Source organism: Schistocerca cancellata, chromosome 5, assembly GCF_023864275.1.
Source record: "Schistocerca cancellata isolate TAMUIC-IGC-003103 chromosome 5, iqSchCanc2.1, whole genome shotgun sequence".
Classification (NCBI taxonomy): Eukaryota; Metazoa; Arthropoda; class Insecta; order Orthoptera; family Acrididae; genus Schistocerca; species Schistocerca cancellata.
Window position 1 is genome coordinate 27,476,792 of NC_064630.1, and position 14,401 is coordinate 27,491,192.

At 47.4% G+C, this 14,401-nt stretch overlaps 1 protein-coding gene across 1 annotated transcript in view; it reads right to left on the reverse strand.

The window, feature by feature from the left end:
• Positions 1-474: 474 nt before the first annotated feature.
• The window catches only part of LOC126187875 (putative fatty acyl-CoA reductase CG5065), a 483,618-nt gene continuing 469,691 nt past the window's right edge, over positions 475-14,401 (reverse strand). The window contains exon 9 of the mRNA XM_049929207.1: positions 475-681. Coding sequence (XP_049785164.1) covers positions 507-681 — 175 coding nt within the window. The 3' untranslated portion in view covers positions 475-506. The remainder of the gene's footprint in view (positions 682-14,401) is intronic.

Below are 14,401 nucleotides of genomic sequence, written 5' to 3' on the forward strand. Positions count from 1 at the left end.
TGTACATTTATCACGTTGGATTAGCTAATAGATACCTATATTTGAAACACTGTATAAGTCTGTAAAATAGCATGCTTCTAAATTGTATAAAACATATTCTCAGGACGACACTTTTCAGTGTCATGTATTTTGATTAACAATTGCATCAGCCATATTGTGCCATACTTCGTGCATGAACCCAGTGTACCTGTTTCATACTCTAAAACATACAATACATATAATGTGAAACAGCTATAATTCAGTGTAAAGTTAGTTTCCCACCACGAGAGATAATTATGGGTATACCTACAATACTCTTTGTACACAAACATTTCTGCCTTTATCGTAAGTGAACTTATTCCCACATGTTATTCCATGCCAAAGAGCAAGTTCAGAGCAAGTACCATCGATACATGTACGTATATGAGCTGTGAGATTTGATGTATATTGTGTAATAAGAGAGGCTCGGACGGCCCCCTCTGGCCGGCGGCTTGCTGTGCCTCTCCCCGCCCCCCCTCCCTCCGTCCTCAGATCGGCTGCAGGGTGGACTCCCTGGTGAGGACGCTGCCCAGCAGAGGCAGGGAGCGCAGGGCCTCCGCCACAGTGTCCAGGGCTGAGCGCGCAGTCTCGGAGTAGCCCACGAGCAGCCACAGCAGCAGCATCACAAACAGCGCCTTCGCCGTGCGGTCCAGGACGTACAGGCTGCAACAACAACGGCGACTGGTGAGGTCACAGTATGGGAACATCTAGGGAGCGAGCGGTTTAGTCCACACAACAGACACTGACTACAGAGTCACGTGGACATGATCCAGCATAAGGTTTCTCCACAAGCACGAACACACCATTAGTACAAATATATCCTGTTTGAATATACTGAGGATTTTGTACAAGCGGCGTTCAGAAACTAAGGTTACGAAGCTGACATTCCTGGAGTCTGCTCTGTTATACACTCTGATCAGCCAAAACATTTTGACCACCGCGACGTTGGATGCCGTGTGGTCGCGTTGCTGGCAAGTGACGCTTTAATAAAAGTATGTAAACGGAGCAGACCAGGACGGGGGATCACCCTAGTGAAGATATGGGCTGCAAAAGGAGACATCCATTATAATCCATTACAATCTGTCCTTTGACAAGGGGCAGATTATCATTACACAGAGCCTCTGAACGAGTATCTCGAAAACGGCGGATATGGTCGAATGTTCACGTGCATCTACAGAAAGAGAAGCAGGAGATCCCGGATTCGAGTCACCATCAAGGTATGTCAACAACACCTGTGGGGAGGTGAGGGTTTCAATTGTCGTTGTTGTTGTTGTTGTGGTCTTCAGTCCTGAGATTGGTTTGATGCAGCTCTCCATGCTGCTCTATCCTGTGCAAGCTTCTTCATCTCCCAGTACCTACTGCAACCTACATCCTTCTGAATCTGCTTAGTGTATTCATCTCTTGGTCTCCCCCTACGATTTTTACCCTCCGCGCTGCCCTCCAATACTAAATTGGTGATCCCTTGATGCCTTAGAACATGTCCTATCAACCGATCCCTTCTTCTAGTCAAGTTGTGCCACAAACTCCTCTTCTCCCCAATTCTATTCAATACCTCCTCATTAGTTACATGATCTACCCACCTAATCTTCAGCATTCTTCTGTAGCACCACATTTCGAAAGCTTCTCTTCCCTTCTTGTCTAAACTACACTTCTGGAAATGGAAAAAAGAACACATTGACACCGGTGTGTCAGACCCACCATACTTGCTCCGGACACTGCGAGAGGGCTGTACAAGCAATGATCACACGCACGGCACAGCGGACACACCAAGAACCGCGGTGTTGGCCGTCGGATTGCGCTAGCTGCGCAGCATTTGTGCACCGCCGCCGTCAGTGTCAGCCAGGTTGCCGTGGCATACGGAGCTCCATCGCAGTCTTTAACACTGGTAGCATGCCGCGACAGCGTGGACGTGGACCGTATGTGCAGTTGACGGACTTTGAGCGAGGGCGTATAGTGGGCATGCGGGAGGCCGGGTGGACGTACCGCCGAATTGCTCAACACGTGGGGCGTGAGGTCTCCACAGTACATCGATGTTGTCGCCAGTGGTCGGCGGAAGGTGCACGTGCCCGTCGACCTGGGACCGGACCGCAGCGACGCACGGATGCACGCCAAGACCGTAGGATCCTACGCAGTGCCGTAGGGGACCGCACCGCCACTTCCCAGCAAATTAGGGACACTGTTGCTCCTGGGGTATCGGCGAGGACCATTCGCAACTGTCTCCGTGAAGCTGGGCTACGGTCCCGCACACCGTTAGGCCGTCTTCCGCTCACGCCCCAACATCGTGCAGCCCGCCTCCAGTGGTGTCGCGACAGGCGTGAATGGAGGGACGAATGGAGACGTGTCGTCTTCAGCGATGAGAGTCGCTTCTGCCTTGGTGCCAATGATGGTCGTATGCGTGTTTGGCGCCGTGCAGGTGAGCGCCACAATCAGGACTGCGTACGACCGAGGCACACAGGGCCAACACCCGCCATCATGGTGTGGGGAGCGATCTCCTACACTGGCCGTACACCACTGGTGATCGTCGAGGGGACACTGAATAGTGCACGGTACATCCAAACCGTCATCGAACCCATCGTTCTACCATTCCTAGACCGGCAAGGGAACTTGCTGTTCCAACAGGACAATGCACGTCCGCATGTATCCCGTGCCACCCAACGTGCTCTAGAAGGTGTAAGTCAACTACCCTGGCCAGCAAGATCTCCGGATCTGTCCCCCATTGAGCATGTTTGGGACTGGATGAAGCGTCGTCTCACGCGGTCTGTACGTCCAGCACGAACGCTGGTCCAACTGAGGCGCCAGGTGGAAATGGCATGGCAAGCCGTTCCACAGGACTACATCCAGCATCTCTACGATCGTCTCCATTGGAGAATAGCAGCCTGCATTGCTGCGAAAGGTGGATATACACTGTACTAGTGCCGACATTGTGCATGCTCTGTTGCCTGTGTCTATGTGCCTGTGGTTCTGTCAGTGTGATCATGTGATGTATCTGACCCCAGGAATGTGTCAATAAAGTTTCCCCTTCCTGGGACAATGAATTCACGGTGTTCTTATTTCAATTTCCAGGAGTGTATTTCGCTCCAAAGACGAAGAAACAAGCTCTCAAGCAGGTGGTCGTAATGTTTTGGTTCATCAGTGTATAAATTAGCAGTGTGCGGTAATTCTGATACATGGGGTTGGTAACTGCAGAGTGTCAGCCACTAGCCACCTACAGCGCAGGTTGCAGGTAAACACTAATGGTGGCTCCTCTGGATAAGAGGTCTCGTGAAGAAATCAGTTCATTTATTCTGTTTCTGTGGGTGAAACAACAAACTCATCTGAGAAAGCGACAAGTGCCTAAACCGATACTGAAGCTATCAAAAAATAACCTAATGTATGTGTTATCAGTTGGCTGCATAGGTTCTATCAAATGAAATGTACACTTTTCACTGCAATCTTTGTAACCTTAGTTTCTCACCACACCCTACAAGCATCATAATATTTTGCAGTCCATATCTGGAATGAATTTCCCTTGCGGCTCCAGGCATGTCCCTTGATTACAGCTAATATCACAACAGAGATGTAATGTTTTATATAGGGAAAAAATAAAGGGCTATCATAGTTTTTCTTTAATTTTATAACGAAAGGGAGCGAAGGGCTATTTACAATTTGTACATTAACCAGATGGCAGTTATACGCGTCGAGGGGCATGAAAGGGAAGTAGTGGTTGGGAAGGGAGTGAGACAGGGTTGTAGCCTCTCCCCAATGTTATTCAATCTGTATATTGAGCAAGCAGTAAAGGAAACAAAAGAAAAATTCGGAGTAGGTATAAAAATCCATGGAAAAGAAATAAAAACTTTGAGGTTCACCGATGACATTGTAATTCTGTCAGAGACAGCAAAGGACTTGGAAGGGCAGTTGAATGGAATGGGCAGTGTCTTGAAAGGAGGATATAAGATGAACATCAACAAAAGCAAAACGAGGATAATGGTATGTAGCCCAATTAAGTCGGGTGATGTTGAGGGAATTAGATTATGAAATGAGACACTTAAAGTAGTAAAGTGGTTTTGCTATTTAGGGAGCAAAATAATTGATGATGGTCGAAGTAGAGAGGATATAAAACGTAGACTGGCAATGGCAAGGAAATCCTTTCTGAAGAAGAGAAATGTGTTAACATCGAGTGTAGATTTAAGTGTCAGGAAGTCGTTTGTGAAAGAATTGTATGGAGTGTAGCCATGTATGGAAGTGAAACATGGACGATAAATAGTTTAGACAAGAAGGGAAGAGAAGCTTTCGAAATGTGGTGCTACAGAAGAATGCTGAAGATTAGGTGGGTAGATCATGTAACTAATGAGGAGGTATTGAATAGAATTGGGGAGAAGAGGAGTTTGTGGCACAACTTGACTAGAAGAAGGGATCGGTTGGTAGGATGTGTTCTAAGGCATCAAGGCATCACCAATTTAGTATTGGAGGGCAGCGTGGAGTGTAAAAATCGTAGAGGGAGACTAAGAGAGGAATACACTAAGCAGATTCAGAAGGATGAAGGCTGCAGTACATACTGGGAGATGAAGCAGCTTGCATAGGATAGAGTAGCATGGAGAGCTGCATCAAACCAGTCTCAGGACTGAAGACCACAACAACAACAATGCACTTCATGATATTGTTGAGTCTCTGTTTCAAGAAATTATGCTGAGGCAGCATTGCACTAGTGCCTCAGCCTGAACTTTCGGCAGGACTCCTCTGCCAAACAAGAGAGACGTGGGTCAGCCACCGACGTAACCCTGTAGCTAGGAGCTGCAACACTGCTGGCGCAGCACCCAACAGTGCGACGTTCTGCTGCCTGTGGTTGGCTGGGTTGCTGCACAGCGTAGCCACAGTGAGCATAAATGCTCCCAGATCAGCTGGCAGCAGCATTCCTACAGCTCCATGCATTCGGCTGGCACACTCTCTATACCTGTCACTGATCGAATGCACGGCTAAACTAATCCAGTGTCATAGATCAGCATCAACATTTGAGTGAGGCTGCTGATTTGTGAGCTGTCAGCTAGCCCCTTTGATAGTGGGTTTCAAACAGGACGCCTGCACGGTTCTGGCAGATGCCACCAGCTACAGGCAGCAGACTAGAGATGGGGGATCCGCTCTTGAACTAATGCACAGAGTTGCATCTTTCAAAGGAGTGAACAATCAGTGATTCAGAAAAAAAGAGCGGTAGCTCCAAACGTTTCCCACGGCAGAGAGAGAGAGAGAGAGAGTGAGAGAGTGAGAGACGGAGCATATCAGCAGCGCCTCTGCTGGTCAGAGCACAGTGCACGCCACACAACACAGCCAGCGCCGGCCTCTGCCCTGCTTCTACCTTGGCTGCCTGCATTGTGCAGTGCCCCATTGGATTTTGTGTTTCACATATGCCGTGCCGTCTCTGTGCGTCGTCTGCCGTGTGCACTGTGCAGTGTCTGGCGCAGCTTAACTTCACATCGCACTCTGTCGGCGATCGTTTCAGTCGCACGTCCTGCCCTCTGGGCAGTTGATGCGAGCAACAGGACAGAGAGCCACCTAGCGGATAACATAGGAACTACTTGCAACAACCTGCTCGCAAGGGAACGGACGATTTGTCTCGGAGCGGGTGAGTTCACCGCTCCCCCCCACCCTCGGAACTCGCCCGCTCAACGCTCACCCCACCGTCTCGACTCTAGCCAGAGCGTCGAGAAAAGTGACTCAGGTGTCACTCTGGTCTCTGCGGTCTCAGCTCACGCAGTAATACAGCTCGCGGCTCGACCTGCTTGACTCAGCGCCTCTGCATCGGAGTTCGTCTCTACTGGATATTGTTCTTCGTAGTAATACCGCTATGTATATTACATTATTATGTTATGTATACATCAGTTGTTTTTATTTTATTTTTCTTTGTTTAAACTGATTAGATTAGGTTCTTGACGACTCCTCTTACTATAGGATTTTTATTATGGACACTCGAATTTACGCTTTAATTACGAGCGAACCGATAAACGTATCGCAAAATGTGATACACCAATATTTTCCTTGTTTTATTCTGCGTAAGGCTATATGCAGCACTTTCGTTTTACAGTCAAATTTATATTTTTTTTTTCTTATTCTGGTACGGATTTTGCGATTTTAGGCGTCTTCGGAAGGAAACGTTCACTTTAAAAATATATGGCTTGCGATGTATTTGTATGAGGTTAATGAAATTTTAATACATTATAGCCAAATATATTGTTAATGTAAATCTCAAGTTACAACATTTTCCGATCACCCAAAAAACCACGATAGTGCAAAATAAATCAATAATCAAAAACTTTGTCATATCGTGGAAATTTCAATAAACAATACAAAATTCTTACTCATTATCTATGTTACTTCAAAATAGGATCAAATAAGATCAAAATACAGGTATAGTACTGGAATAAACCAAGTTTAAAGGGCAATGTGCCTTCCATTTATTTTCTATTGTAAATGAGTGGTGAGTCATGAAAAAGAGCTAATTCATTTCAGGGAGTGAACAGTTCTGATCCAATCTCTGAAAAGAACAGTTTTGCCCATCTCTACAGCAGACGGCAACCACTGGCCTCACAGCACCGCACTGTGGAGCTGACACACTACTGAGTGAGCGAGGGCACCGCTGCTGCCACCTGCTGTCGTGCTCCCTCAGCGTTTTGCTGCAGATGTCACCAGCTGCTCACTAGCCGTGGGTGGCTCTTCGGTTACTATCGTGCAAGTAGTGTATGCAAGGCATCAAATAATAAGGAACGTTCTGTTGAGTAAGTATTCTTGACGTCATACTGGAGAGCCCACACTACAGCTTCCCACATATACAGCTCTGCAGCCGGAACCAGCCAACCCATAACACTACTGCGCCGAGCTGGAAGTGTACCAGAAAACTTCGAGTAGGGACCTATGAAATGCAGGAAAACGGCGATGTATCACACATTGAAATATTCTTATAGACAAAATTCTTCAATTTTTGTTAGTTTGCTATGTACCTGTATTTAATATTAGAGAAACAAAACATAGGAATACATGTATACATTCTCCAGGTCGTAGGTACCAGTACTGCAGTTTCGTATTGTGTCTACTTTAAAATAAACACAGTGTTTGGAACATCTATGATAGGGTCGGCCAAGGCATATTGAACTGCTCACAAGCACAATGTGCAGACCGCGTGTGGGCTGAGACTCAGGGGTGATGAAATGGGAGGTAGAAGCCATTACACTGACTATCTATTTACCCCTACCAGTCTGTTCAGGGCTGGTTCTCTAAAATTCGCAAATATGAGAGGTAAAAAATCCAACGGCATTGGCCTCGACTCTGCAACTTCCGCGTCACGTACCGGCGACGTACTTCGAACCTATGAGGCTGACGCATCAGCCAGCACCTGCTGTCTGGCAGTGAAACGTCAGCAGCTCTAGCCAATGAGGCAGTGACCGCGAACGTAGGCGCCTGAAACATCGGGATTCCATTAGGGGCGTATCGGTGTCATCGGTGCCACGACAGCTGGCGTCTCCGGGCCGTGGCAGCGGCTGACTGATGAGGCCCAGCCCGCCAGTCCAAGCACCGAAGCTGTGGGGAACCTGCGCCCCAGCCGGTCGAAATCCCTACCTCATTCGAAGGAACTGTTGGCGCAGTTCAAGAGTTGAGTGGCCGCCATTACTCTTCATTTGTCACCAAGGCACTGTGCAACATCTTAATTATTTACAGTGGTGTAGGAGATCATCATCAGATCCAGTTGTGGTCAGGAGTTATTGCCTGTGACGATTTCAAGTAGATTGCAGCTGATCTCTCCACCTCTTCGTAGAAATACCAACATCTGTTTTCCCTTGAGGTCTGCATCTGTATAATAATTAACGTACTCGTTAATCTACCTTCCTTTGAATATGTTCATGTCATTTCTTTCTATACTCCTGTATTTTCTGAAGTATGCTTTTGATGCGAGTTTCATTTCTGATTTCACTACTCTTTAAACGATCCAATGAATTTACAAGCAGCAACTGGTCTTGGCAGTACCGCCTCTGCTTCTATCACCCTCCTCTGTTGGCTGCTGAATAGTGGTCAAGTCTCCGACCCACACATGAGAAGTGGTACTGCCATCACGTTACAGCATTTTAGTACATAATTTTCCCAATGAGAGTGTGATTTATTGTACTTATCAACCGTTGAAATTTTTGCAGTTTGTATTCTTGATGATTGGGTGCAATATATGAGATATCAAATCCCGGGTGTTTAAAAGCATTTATGTATTCTAGCAGTTTATCGTCGGTTATCGCGTTGAAAAAGAATATGTTTCAGTCTACAGTCGCAATTTATTTATTTTGCGTACATGCTAGCGATTACGGTACACAGAACCACCTTCAGGTCATCCTTCGATCAAAAAATTCCATTACATACAACAATAATGCAAAAGAAATTTAAAAAATGTTAACCTCTATGACAGCAAAAGTATGGTGTATTGTGTAACCTTAGAGTGCGTAGATAGCAGCTGTCATTACCAAATAGGCCTGTCCAATACTAAAAGAGAAGGTCAGTGTTGAGCTTTACACAGACGGAAATTACGGCCAGCAGTGGTAAGAGTGCCCCTGTGTACAGTGTTTCACTTTCTATTCCTTATAATACTTTTTTAACCTTTAGAAAGTTGAATGTAAAAGATTTTCAAAAAATCAAAAATTTGTAATAAAGAAATTGTATAAAAATAGTTCGCAGTGTAATAAACCATTAAAAGCAAATTTCAGTTTATCAAAGTTTACAATTACCGATATACACTCCTGGAAATGGAAAAAAGAACACATTGACACCGGTGTGTCAGACCCACCATACTTGCTCCGGACACTGCGAGAGGGCTGTACAAGCAATGATCACACGCACGGCACAGCGGACACACCAGGAACCGCGGTGTTGGCCGTCGAATGGCGCTAGCTGCGCAGCATTTGTGCACCGCCGCCGTCAGTGTCAGCCAGTTTGCCGTGGCATACGGAGCTCCATCGCAGTCTTTAACACTGGTAGCATGCCGCGACAGCGTGGACGTGAACAGTATGTGCAGTTGACGGACTTTGAGCGAGGGCGTATAGTGGGCATGCGGGAGGCCGGGTAGACGTACCGCCGAATTGCTCAACACGTGGGGCGTGAGGTCTCCACAGTACATCGATGTTGTCGCCAGTGGTCGGCGGAAGGTGCACGTGCCCATCGACCTGGGACCGGACCGCAGCGACGCACGGATGCACGCCAAGACCGTAGGATCCTACGCAGTGCCGTAGGGGACCGCACCGCCACTTCCCAGCAAATTAGGGACACTGTTGCTCCTGGGGTATCGGCGAGGACCATTCGCAACCGTCTCCATGAAGCTGGGCTACGGTCCCGCACACCGTTAGGCCGTCTTCCGCTCACGCCCCAACATTGTGCAGCCCGCCTCCAGTGGTGTCGCGACAGGCGTGAATGGAGGGACGAATGGAGACGTGTCGTCTTCAGCGATGAGAGTCGCTTCTGCCTTGGTGCCAATGATGGTCGTATGCGTTTAGGCGCCGTGCAGGTGAGCGCCACAATCAGGACTGCATACGACCGAGGCACACAGGGCCAACACCCGGCATCATGGTGTGGGCAGCGATCTCCTACACTGGCAGTACACCACTGGTGATCGTCGAGGGGACACTGAATAGTGCACGGTACATCCAAACCGTCATCGAACCCATCGTTCTACCATTCCTAGACCGGCAAGGGAACTTGCTGTTCCAACAGGACAATGCACGTCCGCATGTATCCCGTGCCACCCAACGTGCTCTAGAAGGTGTAAGGCAACTACCCTGGCCAGCAAGATCTCCGGATCTGTCCCCCATTGAGCATGTTTGGGACTGGATGAAGCGTCGTCTCACGCGGTCTGCACGTCCAGCACGAACGCTGGTCCAACTGAGGCGCCAGGTGGAAATGGCATGGCAAGCCGTTCCACAGGACTACATCCAGCATCTCTACGATCGTCTCCATGGGAGAATAGCAGCCTGCATTGCTGCGAAAGGTGGATATACACTGTACTAGTGCCGACATTGTGCATGCTCTGTTGCCTGTGTCTATGTGCCTGTGGTTCTGTCAGTGTGATCATGTGATGTATCTGACCCCAGGAATGTGTCAATAAAGTTTCCCCTTCCTGGGACAATGAATTCACGGTGTTCTAATTTCAATTTCCAGGAGTGTATAAAGTTTATGCAACTATGAAACGTCGATATAACCATGAATCATTGGATTAAGCAACTATCGTCGAAGTAACAGCATTATGTATTAAAAAAACAAAATTATTTTTATTGGGAAAAATCTAGCATCCAGAGGGAATAGTTCCTGTTATCTCTGAAACCGCGGGCTGGTGATCTCTGGCAGTGTCCACGTGTACGCTGGGCTCTCAGCGGCGGCCTCTCCACGCCGTGTCGCAGCTCACCGGCCGGCCAGGGCAGCGGTGACCACTCCACTCCTCGTCGGTAGAGTGCAGCTGTGAAATGCTGCAGTTTGTCTTGCGTCATTGTTCTAACTAGATAATGGAATTTTTTGTTCGTAGGATGTCCTGAGGATGGTACTGTATACCGAAGCCGATACCCATTGGGCACAATAAATAAACTGCGAATATACACTCAAACACGTTGTATTGGTCGCTGTTCCACCTGCAGTATTTCAGGAATGTGTAATTATTATTTTTTAGCTTCGCTGATCCTTACCGTGGAATGGCAGTAGTATTATATTTAAATACTGTAATACTACACTACTGGCCATTAAAATTGCTACACCAGGAAGATGAAGTGCTAAAGACGCGAAATTTAACCAACAGGAAGAAGATGCTGTGATATGCAAATGATTAGCTTTTCACAGCATTCACACAAGGTTGGTGCCGGTGGCGACACCTACAACCTGCTGACATGAGGAAAGTTTCCAAGCGATTTCTCATACACAGACAGCAGTTGACCGGCGTTGCCTGGTGAAACGTTGTGATGACTCGTGCAAGGAGGAGAAATGGCTACCGTCACGTTTCCGATGTTGATAAAGGTCGGATTGTGCCCTATCGCGATTGCGGTTTATCGTATCGCGACATTGCTGCTCGCGTTGGTCGAGATCCAATGACTGTAAGCAGAATATGGAATCGGTGCATTCAGGAGGGTAATACGGAACGCCGTGCTGGATCCCAACGGCCTCGTATCACTAGCAGTCGGGATGACAGGCATATTATCCACATGGCTGTAACGGATCGTGCAGCCACGTCTCGATCCCTGATTCAACAGATGGGCACGTTTGCAAGACAACAACCATCTGCACGAACAGTTCGACGTCGTTTGCAGCAGCATGGACTACCAGCTCGGAGACCGTGGCTGCGGTTACGCTTGACGCTGCATCACAGACATGAGCGCCTGCGATGGTGTACTCAACGACGAACTTGGGTGCACGAATGGCAAAACGTCATTTTTTCGGATGAATCCAAGTTCTATTTACAGCATCATGATGGTCGCATCCGTGTTTGGCGACATCGCGGTGAACGCACATTGGAAGCGTGTATTTGTCATCGCCATACTGGCGTATCACCCATCGTGATGGTATGGGGTGCCAATGGTTACACGTTTCGGTCACCTATTGTTCTCATTGACGGCACTTTGAACTGTAGACGTTACATTTCAGATGTTCTACCACCCGTGGCTGTATCCTTCATTCGATCCCTGCGAAACCCTACATTTCGGCAGGATAATGCACGACCGCATGTTGCAGGTCTTGTACGGGCATTTCTGGATACGGAAAACGTTCGACTGCTGCCCCGGCCAGCAAATGCTCCAGATGTCTCACCAACTCAAAACGTCTGGTCAATGGTGGCCGAGCAACTGGCTGGTCACAATACGCCAGTCACTACTCTTGATGAACTGTGGTATCGTGTTGAAGCTGCATGGGCAGCTGTACCTCTACACGCCATCCAAGCTCTGTTTGACTCAATGCCCAGGCGTATCAAGGCCGTTATTACGGCCAGAGGTGGTTGTTCTGGGTACTGATTGCTCAAGCTGTATGCATCCAAATTGCGTAAAAATGTAATCACATGTCAGTTGCAGTATAATATATTTGTCCAATGAATAGCCGTTTATCATCTGCATTTCTTCTTGGTGTAGCAATTTTAATGGCCAGTAGTGTATAATCATTTGCTACATGGTGCAACAACCAAATTCCTCTCTGTAATTTACACTACTGGCCAAGAAGAAATGCAGACGATAAACGGGTATTCATTGGACAAATATATTATACTAGAACTGACATGTGATTACATTTTCACGCAATTTGGGTGCATAGATCCTGAGAAATCAGTACCCAGAACAACCACCTCTGGCCGTAATAACGGCCTTGATACGCCTGGGCATTGAGTGAAACAGAGCTTCGACGGCATGTACAGGTGCAGCTGCCCATGCAGCTTCAACACGATACCACAGTTCATCAAGAATAGTGAATGGCGTATTGTGACGAGCCAGTTTCTCGGTCACCATTGACCAGACGTTCTCAATTGGTGAGAGATCTGGAGAATGTGCTGCCGAGGGCAGCAGTCGAACGTTTTCTGTATCCTTAAAGACCCGTACAGGACCTGAAACATGTGGTCGTGCATTATCGTGCTGAAATGTAGGTTTCGCAGGGATCGAATGAAGGGTAGAGCCATGGGTCGTAACACATCTGAAATATAACGTCCACTGTTCAAAGTGCCGTCAATGCGAACAAGAGGTGACCGCGACGTGTAACCAATGGCACCCCATACCATCACGCTCGGTGATACGCCAGTATGGCGATGACGAATACACGTTTCCAATGTGCGTTCACCGCGATGTGGCCAAACACGGGTGCGACCATCATTATGCTGTGAACAGAACCTGGATTCATCCGGAAAAAAATGACGTTTTGCCATTCGTGCACCCTGGTTCGTCGTTGAGTCCACCATCGCAGGCGCTCATGTCTGTGATGCAGCGTCAAGGGTAACCGCAGCCATTGTCTCCGAGCTGATAGTCCATGCTGCTGCAAACGTCGTCGAACTGTTCGTGCAGATGGTTGTTGTCTTGCAAGCGTCCCCATCTGTTGACTCAGGGATCGAGACGTGGCTGCACGATCCGTTACAGCCATGCGGATAATATGCCTGTCATCTCGACTGCTAGTGATACGAGGCCGTTGGGATCCAGCACGGCGTTCCGTATTACTCTCCTGAACCCACCGATTCCATATTCTGCTAACAGTCATTTGATCTCGATCAACGCGAGCAGTAATGTCGCGATTCGATAAACCGCAATCGCGATAGGGCACAATCCGACCTTTATCAACATCGGAAACGTGATGGTAGGCATTTCTCCTCCTTGCACGAGTCATCACAAAAACGTTTCACCAGGCAACGCTGGTCAACTGCTGTCTGTGTATGAGAAACCGGTTGGAAACTCTCCTCATGTCAGCAGGTTGTAGGTGTCGCCACCGGCGCCAATCTTGTGTGAATGCTGTGAAAAGCTAATCATTTGCATATCACAGTATCTTCTTCCTGTCGGTTAAATTTCGCGTCCGTAGCACGTCATCTTCGTGGAGTAGCAATTTCAATGGCCAGTAGTGTATCTTCCGTGTCCGCTAAGATTATTTCATCATCTGCAAACAGGAGTGTGTTTATAATTTTATTATTAAGCTTATAATGGTACACCACTTTCTTCTGCTATGCTTCTGTGGCGACTTCCATGTATACAGGGTGGGTCAGTAACTATTGCCACCTAGAATAACTGCGAAAGTATGACGGTAGCTGAAAAGTTTGTGGGACAAATGTTGCGTGGGACAGCGGGCATCATAATATGACGTTGATGTTTTGTTGCTAGGTGGGGTCGCCTAAGAGATATCAAGATAAATGTTTTATAAATGCGGTGCTAGAGTTTGGTACTTCTTTTCTGATAGCGGCTATCGAGACGAATCCAATGATGTGTAACAGTAAGGTCTTTGTAGGTCAACGAAGGTCAATAAGGTGTCATGAACGTCCATTTACAGAAGGTGTTCGAAATGATGACCATTGGTGTCAATGCAGTGCTGCAATCTTCTTATCATCAATTGAGTGGTATTCCACATAACTGCGGCACTTATCGAATCACACGCTCTGACAATTCTCTCTAGTATCGTGCAAACAGTAAATATTCGCCGAATACGGCGTATCCGTCTAACGTGCCATTGACATGTAAACACCATTCGACGGTTTCGCAGTACAACACTAATAGGAGCGTTAAGACTAGAATCGTCGAATCAAGTGAATGTGAATGATGTATTCGATCGAAGAACAATTCGATATGCTTCTCATTTACGGAGAATGCCAACGAAATTCAGTGAGAGCTAGAGACTTATACGCTGAAAGATATCCTTAATGTAGTCACCCTACGCGTCGTAAATTTAAATATGT